At 37.1% G+C, this 24132-nt stretch overlaps 1 protein-coding gene across 4 annotated transcripts in view; it reads left to right on the top strand.

Annotated features, from left to right (window-relative positions):
• The window catches only part of Cnn (phosphodiesterase 4D interacting protein centrosomin), a 51601-nt gene that overhangs the window by 3056 nt on the left and 24413 nt on the right, over nucleotides 1-24132 (top strand). The window contains exons 1-2 of one of the 4 annotated variants that reach the window (XM_076422592.1): nucleotides 1028-2094; nucleotides 11901-11956. In XM_076422592.1, the coding sequence (XP_076278707.1) occupies nucleotides 1973-2094; nucleotides 11901-11956 (178 nt within the window). In that variant the 5' untranslated portion in view covers nucleotides 1028-1972. Of the gene's footprint in view, nucleotides 1-1027; nucleotides 2095-11900; nucleotides 11957-17954; nucleotides 22502-24132 lie in introns of those variants that run through there. The other 3 variants (XM_076422588.1, XM_076422589.1, XM_076422590.1) reach the window with 3 other exon arrangements.

Consider the following 24132-nt stretch of genomic DNA (forward strand, 5'->3'; position numbering starts at 1 on the left):
TAGAAGAAGATAGCGAGTGAAGAAGGAAGAGAAACAGCGATGGTCGACAAAAATTCAAAACTGTATTGTTTAAAATATCAACGCAATGCTAACTTTTTTATTTTCAATTTTCTTTTTATGCAACTTTTTTCAAGATATTCCTCACATTTTTCTGATTAAAATATAGACGTTTAAAAACCTCCAACGGGTTGTAGCTCCGTTAATTTCCAAAAATCTAGTCTAATTCGTTGAGAACATATTTTCGAGATGTTAAGTCATTTATGTAAACATATGCTATGTATAGCATATGTAACAATTAGACTGCGGATCTTTATGCGTTTATGGCTGATGGAAATTTTCAAAAAATACTAGGATATAAAATTCGAAAGAATCTAGTAAGATATTTGTTTGTTTCGGATCTACAAAAATCGGATTTTATTTCATTGCACTTCCTTAAGAATTGTCTATAAAAATTGGAAATTGCATAAACATCCGCTGTCTAGTAATAATATATGATAAATTATAAATTATGCTTCACATGTACAGTAAATATGGGCCAAGTTGTATCTTGTTTGGTGTCACACACATTTTAAATAATTAAAAAATAAAGAAGTTTCATTATTGCACTAGTATTGTCTCACCGATACGCCATTTTTGGTTGCACCTTCGGCGCGGTCCGTGTTTACATGTTGTCCTTTTCTACGTGCGGCGCAATCGACGCGGTCACAAAAAAATAGTATCCGGACCTGGTGAGAATCGGCTTAGATTGGGACTTTACTGTATTACTGTACTCTTGGTTCGAACTTCGAACTTTCGCGTAGGCTGACGGCGAGGGCACTAATTGAGAGACACTGTGTTGGACTGATATGCTGAGCGTTCGTTGCATTTCGTTTCTCGTCTGCTAGCTATCCTGCTCCTATCTGTTTTTGTCATACGATTGATCTCGGCTCCACTCGACTCTTCCTCGGTGCACGTACGCCGTCTGCTCTTTATCTCGAGAGAACTGGCGTTCTCCTCTCGTTCTCGCGGGCGCATGGGGTAGGTCCGTCGGTCTCGGTCGCTCCGCACTCCGTGGCTACCCGAATCATCCCGACCTTAAACCCTCGACTGCGTCTCTCGATCTCTCCGTCGGCTGTGTGCCGCCCGTCTCAGTCGCGTTCAATCCGTCGCTGAAGTACAAGGTGTCGTCGTGTAACGTCGAGCAGGATTTTTCGTGTGAATCAATGTGTTCATCACAGAACACGCAACCCGACGACTGATCGATCCAGAGACCCGGGTCGTTTGATTCTTTTCGCTTTGTACCAATTTATGTGACAATCGTGATACAGAATGGGGAACAACAGACCTGCAAGAAAGCGATCGCTTTCCTCCAAGCGGACGGTGTTCAAGTACAAACTGCTGATTCAGTGACAGAGTGTGCTAAGTGTGAACAGTGAACCACGAACGTTGTATTTTACCGTCGATTTTCTTAACATTGTCAAGTTTCTTCGGAATCCAGAAGGGATAACGTGATTGTACGAACACCAGTGACCGAGATCACGATACAGACCAGTGCATCATCTAGCGTGCCGAGAGTTATCATCACATTGATCGGTCCAGGAGCATATACCGTGCCCGTGCTAACACAGATTCGGTTTTGCTCGAGATTTTTCGGCCGTCCGCACTCTGTAGCTATAGACGATAACCGTTGGAGATTGCTTTCCAACAGCGATAACCATAAGACTGACAGGACTTATCAGAATCGATATGATAGTTTGATACTCCGAACTCTATTGACATTCTGTGCCAAATAAACGTGCCAAAGTGTTTCATTGAAAGTACAAGTCTTTTTAGTATTAATCCTAGCGAGTCTACTGTTACCGTTGTTGTTGATCGTTGTTTTCCTTTTTATACTGTTTCGTTTTGTAAGTTTGTTTTTTTATATTATACGCGTTGAGACACGTACGTGGGAGATTAGTGGTATTTTGTACAGACGATATTTTTAAACGCACTAATGAGGAACAATTACCGCAATATGTTTTTCGCCGGCTACGGATGTTCCAATCAGCAACAGAACAGTTCACCGTTGCCGACCAGGGCAGGCCTGTGGGGTACTGTTTACAGCCCATTTCGAAAGTGAGTACTCCCAGCCTCGTCTAGCTACATAGGTCGATTACGCTACTTCTCTGGCAGGGGTGTAAAGCAAGTCCCAAAGTCCAACTGTACCAAACATTTCAGCTATTTATCATGAAAGTGGGGTAACTTCGTTTTCTCCATATTATCGAGATATACTCGTCACTATTACATTATTCCGGAAAGTTATCCTTCTCGAACAAGTAGCGTTCTAGAATACCAATGAACACAAAAGATATTTCATAGTCATTGGACTTGTTGACACGAAAAAATTTCTGAGAACTTTTCTATACAAATGCACTGCGGCCAAAAATACCGTATGTAAACAAACAGGGACTCCGAATTCTTTCTACGCTTATATCCTTGTTTTTTACTTTATTGTGGCGGAACCGTTAACGAATGCTATCTCATTGAGCTCTTTAGAGTAGTCCAAAATAAAGTCACTGATGTATCTTCATCAACAAATTCTCGGTAGATGATGCAATTACTCTGCAGAATATTAAAAATTAACGTATTAACACTAAACCTACCACCACCGGTCAAAATGACCGGTTCCAGATTTTTTATTTTACAATTATTGAAATAATGAAAATGATTTCATAAGGAATGGTTGTGTAGATATCTCTTTAGTGGAACACGTACTACAATAGGGGCCACACAAAGTGTAAAGGAAATCAATCTTATCATTTTTATATATCTTTTTATATATCATTTTTATATACCTTTATTTATAATAAAGGTAAAGTGTTACTTAATGTTTCCTAGAAAAATCTTGTTTTACAGTATCTTTATATGCGAAAAAAGAATGTTAGGCTTACAGGTTTGCACACCCCCTTGAAGGAACAAGAAAAGATCTTCGTGGCGGAAACGAGACGTTAGATCAAAAAGGCTACAGCGACATAAAAGATGCTTACTCCCTTCGTTACCTAAATTTAGATTGTTTGTCGTGAATATTTCGGGGCAAACCATGGTCTGTTACTTTTCCGATGCGTGACGGCTGGTCCCGGTTTGACAGCTACGAATAACAGTGAAAACTCTTTTATTGTGAGGATGAATATCAAAGAAACCGCCTAAATATATGCAGTTTTCGTTGCCTCGTGCGCGTCTTATGTTCCACGAAACTTGGAGTCATTGCACTAATGAAACGCATTTCTTCCAATTTCTTATCAAAATTAGTAAGTGTATTTACGTTGGCAAAATCTAATTAATAGTTGAACAGTTAAAGTACAAAGTAAATTGGAATTGTATACATATATACAAGATGAGTCACCTAACGTTCCACCTCAAATATCTTTGTTGCTTTAAAGGATACGTCAAATGTCTAAATTTTCAATATAGGCCCACATAAAAAAGTTGTAAAATGCAACTTTTAGTATTTTTTCCAGAATTCCGATCAATTGTTATTTTTGGAAAAAAAATTTTTCACATTCTGTAGTAAACTAATTGCTCTAGCTTCCCAAAAAAACACAACTTTTTATTTGGCTCCTGTGTCTTGCAATCAATTCAAACATTTTTTATTTTGCACAAAGATCCGCAGTCTAATAATTGCAGAGAGATAATAGGGAATGAAAAATGTTTATAATTTTGAACATGTTAATCATATTACCTACGTTTACCGGGTACTATCCAATAAGTCTTTCAAAGAAATGATTTTTATAACAATATCGCTGTAACATTTTTTGGTTCTCTCTTTTCGTGTATAAAATCACGCATTCATCAAGAGTGCTACTACTAAAAGTACCCACAGGTTTATGAAATTAGGAACTCCTTTTATGAACATTATGCATAAACTTTTATAGAATTTTCTTTTCTATTTGCGAGGTAGTCAAATATTTCAGTGACTAATACCTTCGATACGAATGGTTTAATGATTTAATTGTGACATCCATTTCGTCCAACCTAGACCTAACCCAAACCACGAATTATGTTTGTACAAACGTTGACAATGAGTCATAAGCAAAGCTGCGATGAATAACAGTTTGCTTAGTTGAGCTATTCACGCAGAGTGTATCGGATTGGAATATATATTCTCTGTCTATCTCTTATTCCATTTGAATTATGTTTAGCCAGATACCACTTCCTTGAATATTAACTCTAATTCAATGCATTCATAATGAACATATGTAAATGGTCGTTTATTTAAGAGATGTATGAATAAAATAACAGTTTGAGTTTATTCACACATTATAGGTCATACGATTCAAAGAAGAAAAGCTGCTAGATCTTTAAAATTTTCTGTTCCAATTTAATAAAATTTTCTATAATTTAATGAGGATTATTTTATTGAAATTAAATTTTAAGTCGGTAAAAATAATTTCATAGAAAATTTTAGTCAGTGAGTGTAGTTGAATGAGAACTTGCACGGTGACATACTGCATGAGAAAAGAAAAAGTATAACTTTTCGCAGAAAAAACGTCGAGAAAATTGGTTTTCATTATTTTTTTTAACTACGGCGCTATAACTGTTTTTCCTTCTATGCACTACCATGTTTCCCCTATAATAACGGGGACTTCTGAACATCAAATTTAGATGTATAAACGACAATAAATAATTTTTTTGAGAATTTTTCACCCAGAAAAAATAGTCGTAAGTTTTCCAACCTGTGTGTGGGCTCGAAAAGTGCTATGGGGTTAATAGAGATATATTTTCGAGATTGTAGGAAACTTAAAAAAGATTGTTCTTCTGGTGCAGTTCAAGTACGGAGACTCCTCAAGTTTCCCTGTTGGAGCATGCCAGAAAAATTCCATTGTCTTCCCTGCCAGGAAATGTCCATTTGTGTGCAAGCCGGAAATCTGTTGGGAAAGAGAGGGAACCTTCCGATTTATCAACCAGAGGTCGTGACAGAACGATCGAACGACCGCGACACGTCAGACTGAACTGCATCGATCTACATACGCACAAGTTCTGTAGATGTCGTCGGCATTAATTGAAGCTCTAATTAATTCTTCTCGCCCACTGGACACCCACGACGCAAAGAACAGAGCGGCGAGTCGAGAATCGCTTGATACACGATGTTTCCATTCAACAGGGCCGAACTAATTGTTTAACTGGACAAGTTAATGCATTTAACGATCCGGTAATTGAGGGAACTTTGCACGTCAATGTGAACGCGGTCGTTCCACTACCGTTCGACTCTTTCCAATATACTGTGGGCGACATGTACGAAATTATACGTTATTGATTCAAGATAAAAGTTAATAACGGGTAATAAGTTATTGATTGAAGATAGAAGTTAATAACAGATAATAAGTTATTGATTGAAGATTAAAGATTGTCTGAAGAGATTTGCATCCAATCAGAGTCGCCAGACGAGGGGAGGAAGCACGAATCGAGGGGAAAAATTTACATTGCGACTAGTCATCGCAGAATCACGATCACGTTCGTGTTTTTAACTTCATCACGCCGTAATCGTAATTTTTTTATTTAGAGTAAAGCTCACTGTCATCCTCATTTTTCATCTTGATTAAATTAGTTCTTCTTTCATCAAAAATATGAAATGTACTTATTGGTAATATAAAAATTTGTTAGAGCCGTAGCGTGAAGAATACATTTATTTTTAATAGTACGTTGCATACAATGTAAAAAACTAAGAAAAATTCGTTGTAGGTTTTATTTAACATTTGATCGTATTAACGTCATTTTTGTAAGTGGTTTTTATAATTTAGATCCACTGTGTATTTAGATGGAGAATTGTTTTTCTAGAATATGTTGAAAAATTATTGTTTCGTGAAAAATTTGTCTCTGGGTTCTGAAAATATTGACAGCAAAAAGCAACTTGGAAAATGGCATAAACTAAGAATAATGCTACGGGGCGAACGTACCCTACAGATCGCATTATAGTTCTTACTGCGTGCTCCTGTTCGGTCCATGCCACCATATCTGCTCTCGAGTATTGATTACTTACACAACCACCCTCCATCTTGCCAGTTGGTGGCAACTCTGTGCGTCATTCTATGAAATTGTTTTCGTTCGTAATAGTTCCTCTCCATGGTGAATCATTTCATCGAGTCGCAAAATAAGTTTTGCGACATTTCAGACTTATTGCGATTGCAGGGAACTATGAATTTTTAATCATTGCTCCAATGAACGGATTTGAGAACAGAGTTGTTTACTTCCAAATAGATTCATGCAGTTGCTGTGTTATAAATCAATTTTTGAAATGCAGAAAAATCAATAGGTGAAACTTAAAGCGGCAAAAACATTTAAGAAATCTACAAATACGGAGACATTATTTCCAAACAATTAAAATTATTTACACAATGAATAAATCTATATTTAGCTTCATTTCCATGCAAATGATGTATAAAGATTTGATTGTGCATAAAGATCCACTGTCTAGTAATTAAAATGTTAATTAATTATTTAAAAATTATTATCCAGTTAACATAACAAGTTTCATCTCCTTTTATACCTCATCTATATTTTTCACGTCCTTCTTATAAATTTTAAGTTACTTCAAATACATGAATCGCACCTTTCAAAGAGTAGCAACATTTTTGGTACACTCTGTATATTGTTAGGATCTGCGAAACCCATGGAAGATTTATTCGACAATTAGAAAATTGCCATAAAGTGTTTGAGAAGCGTCTTCAAATAAAGTAAAATAAAAATAAACTGATTTTTGTTATTATCCTTTTCGTAGAATGATGAGAGAAATAATATATGTAAATAATTGCATTTCCATTAAAAAAAATGCAATTGTCGAATACACGTGCACTACTGCACTTCTAAAAAATATGGTCCTACGGATGTAATACTCTTTCAACCATTCATCTCTTTTTTTTTGCCATTTTTCTATAACCATGTGTATTCCTACGATTGAGAAAGTATCGACTGCCAAAGGAAAGGTGCATTTCGCGAAATACATTACGCACCGGGGGCTTGTTTTCACTTAGCTCGAGATTCCGATTCATCGGAAGCGATTCGTTATAATTAAAGACGACCCAGATTTTGATTGCGATTTTCATCGTTCTAACGAATGGTGAGGTTGACGCGATGTAAAACCGTTTGCGTGACATCCCAGTGATTTATCACACGTCAAGCTACTTTAACCTGCGCGAGAGCAATAAGGAAATACAGAATTTCCAGAAAGGTTTAATTTAGATTTCATCCAAACGCTATTCCTGTTGGCCAGTGTTGAAACGTGAAATGAGTAATTAACGGGATAACGTCCCTCCAGCCGAGTTGTCGCGCCTTAACAAGTTCTAAGAGTTCTGCTATTATTTGCAAGCCCCGTGCTGTCTGGAATACCCTATGCTGTGTCGCCTTCTGCGGCGCGGCGCACACTGGGGTAAACCGATGAACTTTGTGTCAAAATCAAAGAACTTTCGACAGAAATGAGATAGAGTAATCATTTTTTTTTTAAATTAACCCTTATTACTCGAGTGGTGACTCACAGTCAAAGTACATTATTAAATATGTTGGTATCGAATAAATCACTGCACATTCAATTATTGTATGAGGTATTGTATCAATTTCATATCTACAAAATGAAAAAAAAAACATATCGAATGGAATTATTCTAGGTCGGAAAAAATATTTCATTTTCGAGTTAAAATAGCTCCGAGTGCAAAGGGTTAAAGCTGAACTATCGCAGAATATGCCAAAAATAGAGAGATGTGGTACGAATGTTTTTAACTTTGAAAATCTGTGTTAAACTTGCAGAATTTCAAGAAAATTGTAGTTTATGCAATACCACGGATACATTTTTTTCTTGATATGCTATACATCATTTCCGGTAGATTTTGTCATGCTGATTTCAAATCTTGTCGCAAAATTTGTCTACCACCTCAGGATTTTGCAAAAAATCGATTTTTGTGAAAAAAAACTAATGAAATCATCATTTTTTCATTGAAATAATTCGATAACCCACTGGTTTGAAGGTGTATTGTATTCTCGTACATGGAACACAATAAGAATAATGAAGTATTTGAACGTTTCGAGTTACTTACAAAGCATGAAGCACAGTATCATTTTTCTGTAGAGTTTATGCCACGATTCATTTGCATCTTCTAAATGATAAATGGATTGCGGATCTTTATGCAAAATAAAAATTGTCTGTATCGATTGCAAGGAATAGAAACCAAACAGAAAATGTTATTTCTTCCCTCAATAATTTTAATAGATGAGAAATTGACATCTTCAATTTTTAAAATTTTCCTACAATTTTCAATTTCATCTACTAAATTTTCCTATAAATGCATAAAGATCCGCAGTCAATGGAAACTGTTTTGCTACAGAACAAATATGATACTGCATTCACGACAAAATAATCGAAAGAATAAATTGCTAGACATTTTCAATCTTGCAGTATACTTAACAGGCCCGAAAATTTCAGTCATATCAGTAAAAAATCGATTAAATTGAATTTACTTGTTTATGATTGCGGTAGAACCTTGGTTATCTGTACTAATGGGGGATGAGTGTTCGGATAATAGAACAGTCACCTTGCTGCAATGCTTAATAATCGAGATATTCGGATAATCGAGGTTCTACCGAAACGTCAATTAAACAAGTTAATATGTTTCAAGTTGCGTCTTGTTTCGTCTCGTTTCGTCTCGTTTCAATCAGAAGAGTGTCAAGGATATTTTGGTAAAGATATCAGAAAGTTTAAATTGTTTATTATAAGAATACAGTTATCCCATAACTATCTGAAACTTTTAACAATTTTATTTGGCCCCTGGTTCGAATGATTTCATTGCTGACTATACATATTTAGATACGATACGGTATGTTACTGCTACGCTTATCAAACGTCTCTTACGTATTTCCGAGCAAGTTGACACGTGCAGTGAATTTCACGGTTAACATCTCTTTTGCGTAAACCACAACCTAAACGCTCTCGTAAAGTGTGCGATAATAATATCGGTCGCGTGTCACCCTTTGCTCCCTCCGCAGTCGTGCCGAGCGGCTTTTGAGGCGTCCGGAGATTCCGGGAAGTCTAGATCCGGATTAGTTAAACGCGGACGTAAGGATTGAAAAGAGTATGCTCGCGGTTACATACGCAGACTGTTGCCCGCAAGGTGAACGCATCCCATTTTAGGGATGGCGACAACTGCTACTTTTTTCTGTATCACTCGTGATTCGATCACGGTGATTTTTCATAGTAATTTGAGATTTTCATGATTGTTTCTGATTGGCGGAAAGCATAACTGTTCTTCGCGCAAGTCACAAAGCCATAACCTGTATATTTTATATTAACCCCTTCAGAAATCTTCAGATGAAGATTTTAACAAAGTTTAACAAACATGAATGCTGCGTGTTTCCTTTTAAACGAAATAAAATTTGATTCGTTTGTAATTCATATTTAAGCATTAAAATAAATGTAGCCATACAGAAAATGTAAATTTTCTTTTCTCTTCTACGACGTTTATGGATAAAGAGAAAGAGAAAAGCTTAAATGATAACAAATCTGAAATAAGTACGTAATATCTGTAGTTGTCAGGAAGAACGCCGTATGTTACATACTTTCACTTTCGAGATATTGCCATTTAAAGTGCCATTTAATGCTTCGACATAGGACACCGGTTAAATTGTATTATGTTTTTGACTTTTTCTGGTAAATACGTAAATCCTATAATGTAAAGTTCAATTAATGCATAAACTCGAGTTTTTTGAAATTGTGACATGCGGCGTTTTTCCTGACAACCACAGATATAATCGTGTGCGTGCCTGAAGCCAAACAAAAAAAGGGAAATTTAAAGGTCGATCGGCCTGTACCAAAAAATAGTGACCATCTCCCTGCCCATTCGAATCATAAATTTGAAGTTGCAAATGTGAAAGAATACGTTATATCCACTGTTTACATATAAGAATATTAATCCTGGGTTACAAAATACTAATGTCTAGGTACTTAGAAATTTTTCAGAATCTTCTGTTCCTCTGTCGGATCAAGTGGACACTGCGATTTGCGCGAATACCTCTTATAAACGATGAAGCACAAAACACCACACTTCTACACAATCACTGAACACTACACAACACACTTTCCGAAATCGTGACAACTAACGGGAAGAACTGACTCCGACCACGTTCAAAATAGTACATACTGCGGTTGTCACCTCAGTTTTTCATTAATGGTTAAAGGTGGGAAATGTTGCGTTTGGTAATTGGATGGGGGTGTGTCGGAAGGACTTTAGGTTGAGAAGTGGTGAAACTGTCAAAGAAATTCCTTTTGTTATTGTCTTCGGTCGTCAATAACGTGATTTATGATCGGCCGGTTCGGAGCCGATTCGCATGCGTTTTTTGCTTACTATAACGTCCTTCGAGATGACAACCGCAGCACATACTATTTTGACCGTGGTCGGAGTAACTTCTTCCCGTTCGCTGTCACGATTTCGGAAAGTGTGTAGTGTTCAGTGATCGTGTAGAAGTGTGGTGTTTTGTGTTTCACCGTTAATAAGACGTATTCGCGCAAATCGCTGTCCAATCCACTTGATCCGACGGAGAAGCAGAAGATTCTGAAAAATTTCTAAGTACCTAGACATTAGTACTTTATAACCCAGGATTAATATTCTTATGTATAACAGTGGATATAACGTATTCTTTCACATTTTCCAACTTCAAATTTATGATTCGAATGTCCCTTTAAATTTCTTTTGTCTCGAGGCATGTACACGAGCATGTTCTGTCTCATCGACACGATCGGTTGAACTGTAGTAGTAGGCTTTTAAACTTTAACAGCTTATATCTCGATAACTATTTGGTTGCGACACATGGCTTCTTTCAAACTTTTTCTCATCTGGATGAGTGGAAGGTGTTGATGTAAAAAAAAAACTTGAACAACAATTTTCTTTGTTATGAACAATTTGGCGGCAAGTTTCTCTTACAAATATCCACCGATCCGGAGGTGTAGATTCACCGTAGAACGGATGACCATTACTTTTTATACACCCTGTACATATATGTATAACATTATTTGTCATATCGGAAATAAATGTTTCACGCTGCTGGTTCTAATAATTTAAAACGAGCTTTTCCGAAAATAGATTTGTTTAAAGAAAAGCAACAAGAAATCATATCGGTAAGTGAATCCCACTACGTTATCTCTGGTTTACGATCTGGGGTACAAGACTATCTCTTCAATAGCAACGGCATTGTCTAGGTTGCCGCCGGCTGGGCTGATTAATCTCCTATGCACGCGAAAACTTCGTCCTTAACGGAGCGATGTTTTGGTCTCACAGACGACCGTCGCTCTGGAAATAGACGGCAGCCTTCATCTTGATCCTTTTTAAAAGTTTTATCTAATTTGGTCTATTCGTAGTGTCTATTTCCTGTGGAATCAGGAGGCACCACGTGCCTACGCGCCATTTCCAGCCCTATACCAAAAATAAAACAGTCTTTGAGCGCCGATAGCGCCCTTACGTTACCGCTCGACTAAAATGGACGAAAAAGTCTTTTGTCTCCCTCCGCTTGAATTCTCTTTTTCCATTGTTGCATTGCTGAACCATGAATACGCGTTTTATATTAATAGATTCATACGCTTGAAACGCGAAGTCGAGTCCTCGGGGTACATTCTATTTTGTGACCGCGAACATAAGTTCTATCCGAGGACAGACTGCTTTCCTAATTTAATGTTAATAATTTTGTGATGATTAGACTGCGGATGTTCAACATTCGATTTAGTTTCTGTTTCTTGCAATCGATGCAGATCGTTCATTTCAACGGTGATTGACTGATGAATGATTAATAGACTGCGGATCATTATGCATTTACAGCAAAATTAAGTAGATGAAATTCGAAATTGTTGTAAAAAATTCGAAATAACTTGTCGAATTAAACATTTTAATGTATTATTCTTTTTGTTACAGTACCAACATGTCATTACAAGACATCACAATGAATTCAACGGTGCATGTAACCCACGGTGAGTTTATGTATAGTATTGTGTGTTTATTATACGTTCGAAAATATAAAAATCAATATTTACATTTACTTACAAAATCAAAACTGTATTGTAGTTTAGAAAATTATTTAGGCTATATACGATACGTGTCATAGTAAAGAATTTGTTAGAACAAGGCTAATTAATATTGGTCTGGGTCAAGTAAATAATTGTCAACAAGAATTACCAGAGATAGAACATGAAGATTTCTATGTAACTCCACAATTTAATTCATTACTGATTACCTTAATTACTTTATTAGAGTGTAGAAGAAAAATTATCAAGAAGGTTACGAAAATTCACAAAAGTTTATGATACTTTTCAGAATTTTTACGCTCAATACAGAAAGATTCAAACTTTTAATATAATGTGTATTTAGGTAACTGAATTTCCTTTTTAATTCTCTATATTGCTCGAAAAAATATATTTCGAATATTAGGGCTGTTTTTATCTCTTCAATATGAACAATAAACAATAAAATGTACATATTAAATGTATAGTATTGGCACGTATCGACATGATTTAACGAACGATGTTTCTGTACAAGCTACTCGAGATTAAGAAAAGTATTTATCATTTGTGTTAATATTCTTATATTTTTACAAGATTATATATAATTAAAATAAATAAGATTATGTATAAGATTGGCACTCACTTATGCGGTCATAGTCACTGATGGCAATTGTCAGAAAGTTTTAAATTAATTTTAATGAACACTCATTGTTCAAACATCTTGTCACTAAGATTGTTGCATTTTCAAAGGTTGGTTATCGTCGCATAAGAAAACATCCTCATAAACATAAACATAAACATAAAATTGACTTGTTTACGAACGTGAAACGGAAGAAACATGGATAAAAATGAAAGATATTTTTATTGTATTTCAATTACAATTTATTTCAATTATTGGGTTGGCAAGAAATAGAGCCGAATTTCTTCATTCAAACATTGAACTTTAATATATAAGATATTTTCCCTTTTGTTTGATGATCATTTACCAAAAAGAATAAACAAGAAAATGTTATTGATTAAAGTTCATCGCTTGAATAAAAAATTCGGTTTTATTCCACTTTAAAATACCGGAATTACTTTCTTGCCATCCCAATATGTACATTGTATTTCGATTACACTCATGATTCGCGTAATTAGCAATTAAACGAGTTCGAATTATGTAATGCAATTACAATGTAATTCAAATACTGTGTATATTCAATGTTCATTTCCCTGAACTTCTCTGTATAAGTGGACTTCTCATTACTCATCCTGTTGATCGCCTTCTTCCACAAGCCCATCCGAGCAGAATGATACTTTCATCTGAGTAAATGATCCGTTAAAAGTTATATTATGCTTGAAGGATCGATAGAATGATTAACGTTTTTATATCGCTAATCAAGATCAATCGATCATCAGCGTGTACCGGATATAATTTTACGGTCTATGATCGGGCAGATCACTGCGTAAGATTCGCTGACGAAGACATATTTATTACGTATAGTCCTGTCGCGGACAATCCTGTCACGTGCAGATGTCCCATTAGATTAGTTGATTGCTTAAACGCCAGGTCACCGATATTGCGGCTGACAATGGAACGATCAGTTCCACCTTCCCTCTTTCCCTGGTGTAGTCATCCTCATTGGATGTTTCCCGTGGACAATTGTCCCCCTATCGACGGGTCCAGTGGACGATGAAGGCTTAAATAGCTAAAAATAAGACTACATATAATGTCAGGTAACTTTGAGAGAATTCTTTGAGAAATAATAACTAGAGAGTCAATTTTTTGCAAAATAAAAATTGCCTACATTAATTGCAACTTGTAGGAACTACAGTGCGGCCAGAAAGTATTTGAACATACCCCTTGCCATATTTTAACGAGTCAGTCTCGTCATGAAGATTTTAACAAAGTCTAACAAATATGAATGTTATGTGTTCCATTTTTGTCTAACAAGGGAAGCTATTGAAACTGTAAATTAAAAAAATTATGAAACTTTGTACACAAATTCTAATACTTTCCTTTTCGCAAACGAAAGTTGCATGGTATTATTTACACAATGTCGTAATTGTTATAAAGAACGAAGGAGAAGTATGTTGGTTGCTTGATGCATGTAGTATTGCTTATCAATTCCTCGCCAACAAGCAACTTGATTAATGCGGTAACGACGAGTACACAGATATAAAAAATTAAATTTGGCATTACAAAAGTTATCCTATCATTTTGACTTATTTTGAACTCTTTACCCCACTTGTATCGTGATTTATTGCTCATCTTTTATGATAAAAATATAGACATAATACAAGATATCCAACGTAGCAAACAAGTATTTTACAAAAACCATTCAAAGTTGGACTTATTTATTTGTGTGGGTAAGAAAATGAAGTGAATTTATTTGTAGAAGGGAGTTTGTGGAAATGCGTACTGTGACTCCCATTAATATTCCGACGCTCTCAAGAAAGCGATAACTTTTTTAATATTGGACCATACGACTTAGTCTTTTTTGAGAATTAAGAACAATTGATTTCCTACAATTGTTCATGATCAATTTTTCACGTGTCTTTTTAAGAGTGTCCGAATATCAATGGGAGTCGTTGTGCACCAGGACATTACTGTATATTTGAAGTGAGAATCCCATTGGTGGTTGAAAGCACCCCGTTGCGGTGGTAGTAACGACAACTATAATTATGTCGTATAATGCAGACCGCTAGGATACGAATCCGCGTACAAACGCGGTGGCGTCTCAGCAATTGCATCTATCATGACGAAAACAGGGCAATGAACCTGCTTCCTCGTGGTTACAGCTATTTTACGTCCACGCCAACGCAGCAGACGTAATCTAACGTCTACGACCGGGGCGATCACACTATGCTGCGTTACAGGCGTTAGCTTCTCTAACTTTGTGTGTCATAAACATCTTTGACTTGCATAACAACAGCGAGCAAAGCGCGTTTCAACTGATCCTACCTTATCCGTTCGATATGTACCTTCGGTGGTAGGCATATACTTATGAATAGACAGCGGATTTTATGCATTTATGACAAAAATGAGGAGGTGCAATTTAGAACATTAAAAATATTAGAAGAATTTAAAAATAATATTACATTATTTTGAACGTATTAAACATATTAAGAAAGAAGCAGTTAGTTTGAAGCAGTTTAGATTGATTACATAGATAGAATGATTGAGCAATACTTTCCTACTATATGTACATATTACTATAAAAGCTGTAGCGCAAAGAGATAGTGGCCAATGGCCAGGCCGTGGCTAGACTAGCCTGGGCACCTCTGTTTTATAGCAACGCATAAATTTGGCCCTAGGTAAACGTATCTGTGCCAGAATCCGGCCGACGTTTTGCCCCGGTTCCATCCACGTTTCCGTGATCTAAGATCTATAGATACGATCGTTCGTGGCTGCCGTTCCATCTGCCAACGCTGCGTTACTTTCCCCACCGCGAAATACAACAGCTGCGAGTGGCGCTCTTTTAATTTCTCGACGCATTCTACAGCGATTCTCTTGTTCCACGATTTCGAAGTCTCGAGATCTCTGCGATCCTCGACCGCCGCGCCGGACCGTCGGATTCATTTAGCGGGACTAATTAAATCGCACAGGCTCACCGCTATGAAGAATCATCGGGAATTGAAACGGTATTGTGCGCGAAGAATTTCGCGAATTCTATTGTGCATTCGAAAATGTTAATGAACGTCTTTGAATAGGATCATTGTAACACCTTGTAACCTCGAGGAATGGTCGAATTGAAAATTCAAGAGGAATGTTCGGACAATGCGTGGATATTTTCGAAAATAGAGGACTGATAGAATCAACTATTCGAAACTTGTTGGAACCAGACTTGCAAGGTTTTGAAAGTGGAGGTATGATAACATCGACAACGCAACGCGGAATATCGAGTCAATCAGCAGTCTAGTTATGTATACATATTATGGATAATACATAATATCAATCATACTTCCACGAGTTGGAACTATTCTCTAGAAGGTAAATGTTTTATTTGATTAATTTTATATCACCAGACAGAGGATCCTTATGCAAAATAAAAATTTACTACCTGAATTGCAACAAACTGGAGCAGAATAGAAATTTATTTACTTTCTTCATATGTGTTTGGAAAATTCTTTCGAAGTTGTGACTGTTTTAAATTACACCTACTCATTTTTGTCATAAATGCATAAAGTCCGCTGTCTATAGGTACTTATATCACTGACCACCAGTGACCGCCTTGATAGGTCATTGAGAGTCAATGTCTACCGATAAAAATAGTGCGTCGAACCGTCGAACGTCAGGAATGATGTTAATTAAGTGAATGTCACAACACACTTGATAGAGGGCTAATCTGCGCAAGTGCGCGGTGCTTATTCATTTCAACTGTTTTATGGACAATAGATCGACTTTCAGTGATTTTCCATGACGTCTAAATGTTTACAATCCACACATATTGTGCGCATCAGCAGATTACATATTTCATAGTTAATTAGCACCACTAGCAATACTGTGCTACCATGCAAGATTCGAACCGCAATATTTAATCAATTAATACTGTACTATTAACTCCTGAAATATTTTTCTTTCTGAAAACGTGAATATAAAAAACATGGTGGTTCCACCGAGGTGTTGGCCCAAATTAGACTACTCTTCTTTAATACACTATGACACCAGTATAAAGTCTAAAAAATGTGTAGTTGCAATTTAAAACAGTAGGCTGTCATGTAGTATTTAGTATAGTATAGTATGGTATAATATGCTATGATATAGTACAGTATAATAGTACAACTACTATCTATTGCAATTGAAGCAGACAACTTTTATTTTGCATAAAGATTTGCAGTTTAGTAGTAATCAACGTACGGTTACATTTCACAGAATATAGAGAATTATGATAACTGAGCTGGGGAAGGGCAACGTTCACAAGTTGCTCATTCACGGACCGTCTTCCGATGAGAGACTGAAAGGGCTTTCTGTATTCGAGAAAGGTGTTTTTCGCGATCTCAAATTACAGGAAGCGGTGGTCCATTTATTTCGGTGGATCCGCGACAAGAGAAGTCGGGATACGCGCGGCGACGTGTCGTGACTCTGTTCTGTATTTATTTCTGTAACTCGTTGCTCCTCCGCGGCCCTCTGCGGCGCGACGCCGTTATTCGCCGCCAGCCTTCGCGAACATTTCGACGCTCTCTTACCCGCGATACTATCTGACAGATATCGGCACACGGTCTGCATTGTCCAATCGAACTCGCTGTTTGTTGCTTCAGCTGGTCCAGCTCTTTCGTATCGTCTAAACTTTCCCGTGCAGTCCGGTATGCGAAATTTGTATTGAATACCATCGCCCCTCCGAGACCACTCGACGATCGTAGCCGAGCAACACTTTTCACCATCTGCACGGGAATCCCGAAATGGTTCCGCATAGCTGCGCTCAAAAAATATCGTCTCTTTTCCCTTTTTTCCTTCGTTGAATTCTGTCTACGGGGTGTCCGAACAATCTTGCACATCCTTGAATGAGGTCATTTGAAGTATTTCTTTCCTTTACGAAAATGTCTTCCGAGGCTTTATCAAGGAGTTATTAACGAGAAACACGGACCAACCAGAGCGCGGTTTCTGTGGACGGAGTCCAGCTCGGCCAATGCCAACGCCAAGCTCAGCTGTAGCCGCGCTCTGATTGGTCCGTGTTTTCCATTAATAAATTCTGAACGAAAAAATCACTTCAAATGACCTCAGGAATCGCCATTTTCAAGGAAGTACATTTCTGGGACCCCTGTCTTTGCGATCGTTGCAAATTATTATTAGTAGTTCTCACCACGTCCTACGAGGTACTCGATGATTTCATCAAATCATATAACCAAATTATAATGTTAATGTAAAATGATAATTCCGGAAATGTTGTTTATTTTTCTCTTTGTTTTGGTTTTTAATATTGCTGATTTATAAATAATGCCTCCTGCTAAGCTGATACCTGAACTGCGGTTCTTTATGCAAAATAAAAATTGTCTGCTTCAATCGTAAGACACAGTAGCGGGAGAGAAATTTCTTTCTTTCTTTAATAATGTTTGTAAGTTGAAAGGAACATGTAGATGTACATTAAATTCGTTTATCTTGTTTAACTTTTGACTAAATTGTTTATATTATTAAATATGTTGGCATCCGATCAATTACTAAACATTTAAGTATTGTATGAGGTATTATACCAATATAGCGGGTTTACGAGCGGGCACAGAGGTACTTTTAACGTACAAATTGTGTTGTGGACACTTCTTAATAACCTATTATATCAATTTCATGTCCATAAAATGACAAAAATCATGTAGAATGGAATTATTCTAGGTCAGAAGAAATGTTTTATTTTCGTGTTAAAATAGGTCCGAGTGCGAAGGGTTAATCTTTTTATGGTTTGAAATTTCGTGCCCCCATTTTTCTTATAAATGCATAAAATCCGCTGTCTATGGACAACATCTTACAATTAGCGCCATGTGCCTATGCAGGTTGCAGCGTCCAGCGAAATAATGGTCACGGTGTAAAGTTAAAATTAATAGTTCTTCTCTAGCCCGCAACCACCGTCTCATTTTCATTTATACTTTGACATGATTGGGATCGAGCCAGCCGCCTACACGTCTACTAAAAGCTGGTGTCTTTATAGCTGAATGATAATTCAGGCGCGAATGCTATTTTTACGTGTTAACGCACGTGCCGGGGACGATAAACTCAATTTCTCAAAGTCTTGGATTCCAATTGACTAAACAGTGATTCTGCAGTGTTCAAAATTCGATAACAACGGAGACGAAACATTGTAGCAAATCGCCACCCCCGAGACATCAGTACTTTTGGTAAAAGTTCGATGATTTGTTATTCATTATTCTTCTTATTCAGGATCGCGTGGCGTAAACGTGGTGGCGTACTGTCAACCGTTAGTTCTTTTATACTGTAGACGCATCCCGCACCCTTGCAATCCTAGGAAAACGCGTCTGCTCTCTTTAACCCTTTGCACTCGGAGCAATTTTAACTTGAAAATTAAACATTTTTTACGACCTAGAATATTTCCATACCCTATAATTTTTTAAATTTTGTGGATATGAAATTGGTATAATAGTTCATACAATACCTAAATGTTTAGTAATTGATTAGATACCGACATATTTAATAATGAAAACAATATTTTGAATAATGGTACAGCTACTTTTAGTGTGGCGCCTCTCTCTCTCTCTCCATTCAAGTGCTAAGGTGTTAAACTCTGTTAAACCAGTTCGGTGTGGGTTATTTCTACCATAAATACCGCCCGCTCCAACAATTTCTGTAAGATGTCGATATACTATTTATAAATTGGTGAAGTCCTTCAGTCTATAAATGAGATTCCGTCGCATACCGACGTTAAATAAATTAAAGAAGCATGAACATAGATTTAGAAATGGTTAATGTGTACCCGTAGTTGTAGTCGACTTTCATCGGTAATTTGTATCATTATTCTAAATTTCGTTGTCTCTGACATTCGTGTTACGCTTTGGATCTAAGATTAGAAGAAGCTGGCGTGAATGCCAGATAAATGGCCGTGCAAAATAAAGAAAGCAGGAAGGGAGTAGAGGTGTCATAATTTGTCGCGTACTTGTTTCTAATTCTAGGAATCTTGAATGTGCTCAAGAGTATCAGATTTGCAGTAGAACTACTTGAACTACGCGGAGATATACACTGACCGTACCGGCTACAAAATGTGTCGGATACACATTGTTTGACAAGACTGACAAAAATCGACAAGACTGAATTTCAATTTTTCACAATTTTGATTTTTCAAATTTATTGAATAATTTCTGATCGAAGCATCCTTATAATTTTGTTACGAGCCAGGGCCGCGAGCAGCACGAGTGGCCGACGAAGGGTTGTCACCCTGGGAATATGGTCTCAATTTGTTAGCTAAGGTACGCGGACGAACCCAATGCGAAATTGGGGAACCGTTAGGATTATAGACAGGGAGGACGAACCTGACGCGAAGTCAGGGAGCCTCTAGGAATGGAGTAAAACGCAGACGAATCTGATACGTAATCAGGGAGCTGCTAGGACAATATATTAGGTCGGAAAGAAAGTTCTTACGGTTTTGCATTTGAATTTAATAGTTAAAAACCGCAAGAACTTCCTTTCCAACCTAATAGTTTTTGTGGACGAACTCAATGCAAAATTGGGGAGCCACTAGGGTGGATAAATCTCTGTTTGGACGATTGGTATGTCGCGAACGAACCTGATGCGAAATCAGGGAGTCTTTAGGATTGTTAGTGGGCCTCGTAAGTAGTGTTATTTAATTGATACAATCCGAGCGATAACATTGTATCGTGTGGGGACGTTCAATTACTCGATTAGGATATGGGATGATAATTATGGGTTTAGTGATTTGCACGAATTTACCAATTAACACAAATATATTCTCTTTATAAGAAATGTATTACAATTGCAAAATTGTCGCGAACGGATTGAATTGAGAGTGTAGAGAATTGAAAATACTATTACCCAAGATGCACGGTGTTGACGCACTGGCAATGCGGGGCAAATAATTATAATGTTTTTACTATTTTAAATCATATCTACTCATTGTCGTGATAAATGCATAAAACCCGCTCTCTACTCGTTACACAACCTAACAGTTTCTGGTCTAAATGTAACTTCACATAACAAGATATATAAGCAGAAAAGGGATGCTTCATTCGAATGCGTGCTCCCATAACTCAGCGGATCGTCAAGCGGTTAAAATTACGCTGCACGGTAACGCTTTCACAAATCTCAACTTAATGGAAAGGATTATTGTTCGCATTAGATCGAAATCGGTGTCTATTTTCTGCTCGACTAGAATCCGCAGAAGTGAATTAATTAAAACCGCTATCGATCACGGATGTCCCGGCGACTCGGGCACGAACCCGATGACACGGTTGCTACCAAAGGGTAGCAATGGCGCGAGCAGTGCAAGCGAACCCGAAATAACCGCGAAGATGTCTGACCGTCGTCCGATCCTGACTCGTCGCCTAACATTTAATAGACCGATGCTAGGACCCAGCGAGATTACAATCGTGCGTGATCATGTTCTGAACTCGGACTGAATTCGGTGATTTAATTACGGAGTCAGGTCGGTCGGGCAGACATCGGGAGACTGGAGAGAGCGACCTGCCAAAATAAAGACAGTCGAAACTCCGTTCTGGCCTAAATGTGTCATCTATAAATACGCGAGCTTCGCTCGGGAGTTGCTCCTAGCCAGCGGACTCGACTCGCTGCACTTGCACCGATCCCTGAATCAAGGAAAACAGCCGATCGATGATGCCCGGAAACGCTGGATCACGAACCACCCATCCACCTTACGTCGCGTCGCTTAATGGCTATTAAACTTTCACGCTAGTTTCGCGGATAGTCTTCACCCCGTGCGAAAGCTTTCGCTTCAAGTCGGACCGAGCTGAGAGGTTCAAACAGAATTTTACACAAGATCTGAGCGTCTGTTAAGAGTTCACGCGAACGAGACTGACAAGACACGCTATGGCGAAGTGTAGATTAGTAGGTAGTTGTTTAATTGCTTCTTCTTCTTCGTACTGGCAGGACTGACTAATTTGGTCAAGTTTAGTTTGGCGTTTCGGATTTGCTTATTGATCGGCAACGAGGTACAGCAATGCACCGATATATTGCGAAGAAGTTATCCTCGTTACCACAGACATGTACTTCTTCAGAAGTCTATAACAGACCTGAGCAGTAGGGTCGAATGCAAAAAAAAACAAAATTGTCCGATTATTAACTAATAGCGAAATAAAGTTGCCTTTTATCAGTTCACATTAATTAACCAACTTTGACACAAATTGCTACGTTGATTCAATCTCATGGCACAATTGTGAAGCTTTTGAGCCTTCAGTACTTAAAAATATCACAGAAGATCAATTACTCGAAATAACATCAGAAGACCACATTGAACATTTACCATTTGAGTTTCTACGCGGTAGTACTGTATGCTTCTGAAGCAGAAGAAGCCGTGCTTTGACCTAAACAATGCATAGTTACTTTTGCAAAATAGTCTGAATAAATCAGTGTATCCAGCAAGTGTCCATCTCGAAAGTCGTCTTAACGGCTTCGGTAGTTCCGATGTAAAATGTTCCGTTCGATGCGTTCGATTCTCGCAAAGATTTTTCTGAGGAAGACGTTGGTTGCTCCACGTGGCGGTGGTTCGGCGAATCCTTGAAACGTTTGACTGTATCTACACCGCGAGACGATATATGCCCGGTATATAATTTTAACTGCGGGTTATTGCGATGTAAACTTTGGCGCTGCTCCGCCATTCCCCGCGTCACGTCAGTTGGTGTTTGCGCGGCCATCGCGGACAGATCTACGAATTTGAGAGGCAACCGCGAACCGTTTTCACTCGTAGCTTTAGGTTTAGGTGTAAGCTTTAGAATAGTTTGCAAGATGTGATCGTATTGAGTGCGTTACACGTGGCATGGGATGCGGTAGGTCACGCTCAGAGGCTTCGACCTTAACCGAGAACACCCAGGACAGACGGACACAAGATCAAGACATGTTCGGTACAATCTGCTATTTTAAGTACTAATCGACCAGTGTGATCGGTCTGGCTTCTCCTGCACAATTCATTTTATCCATGGAAAATAAACCAGTTGAATGTTCAGTTTTTAGATTGCACTTGTTTACCAGATAATCAGAATTCTAGGCCTCCATTTGCATTAAAATATTAATCACTTGCACAATACACAGTCAGTGTAAAAAGTATACACTCTTCAAAAACGAATAACTTTTTTAAAATTTGACCGATCGGCTTACATTTTTTTGAGATGTGTAAATAATTTTTTTTTAAAATCGTGACCTTTACTTTTTTCTTCGCAACTGCGATTAATAACAATTAAAAAGAATTATTTACACAGTATCCGGTAAATTAATCCTTCTATGATAACATATCAAGAAAACTCAATCCGTTTGGTCCAATGTTAAAGAAGTTATTCGTTTTTAATGTATGTACGAATATTTTTTACACCCACTGTATATACATATACTATTTGCAAAAAGAAAGTAGTGGTATAATAAATTTCTATCTATATAAGATAATGATTTTAGGCATCCATTGTGGTAAAAAAGATTTGGCATCATTTGCGTTGTACGACTTTCTTTGTCGTCTAGAAATAATTTGTGCATGATTCTTTTCTGTGGATCATACTCTTTTGTGTGCTTTCAAGAAATAACAAACACAAATAAGCGAATATGTAAAACAACAATTATTTGTCCACGTCTAATATCCTTTTTTATTTATTATTATTTCCAAATTGTATTGGTCAGTGCAATAAAGGCGAACTAGACTGTAAATAGACTGTGCATCTTTGTGCATTTATAGCAAAATGAACACAGATGAAATTCAAAATTGTTGGAAAATTTAAAAAATCAAGATGCCAATAACATTCAAGAAGAAATAACATTCAATTTGGTTTCTATTTCTTGTAATCGATACAGACAATTTTTATTCTGCATAAAGATATGCAAGTCTACTAGTAACAATGAGTTTAATTAAACTTATGAAATTTGATGAATTGCAGAAATGTATGCTGAACCAAGCTTTTGTGTTCGTAGTTCTTGACTTCGAAGCTTGTTGTATTTTTAGCTCATATTGCTGCCTACTAAATTTTACCTCGTTAGACGTGATTATTTGAACTCTGCAGGATCATTTATTTGAATTGTCTAAACATATCACGAGCACAATAACAATAAATGAATGTTCTACAGTCTACAGGCTAGAAGAAATTGGCACAGTGTTACGTAAACAAGTTACTCCGTCGATAAGGCTAATGTTCCGTTCGAAATTATCAACACTCTTCGAAGATACATATATCGATTCTTATATTCAGATAAAATGTCAGAGTAAAAATTGTTTGTAGCGCAAATTAATTGGAAAATGATGTAAAATACATACAATTTTAGGTCGTAATTTCTGTTTGCTAAACTACATTTCTTTCAACAATTTGTTAATATACCTCTAAAAATATTATAAAATTTCTCTGAATGTCCATTCTTAGCTTGCTAATATATTAATTTATAATCTTGAAATGAGAATTTGTGCAAATATGTTAAATGCAAAAGGTTTTAAATAATCTATACATTTCGGTTGGCTACATAAGGGTTAAGCTCAGTAAATAAATGAATAAATGAATTA

The sequence above is a fragment of the Lasioglossum baleicum genome, chromosome 4 (genome assembly GCF_051020765.1).
Source record: "Lasioglossum baleicum chromosome 4, iyLasBale1, whole genome shotgun sequence".
NCBI lineage: Eukaryota > Metazoa > Arthropoda > Insecta > Hymenoptera > Halictidae > Lasioglossum > Lasioglossum baleicum.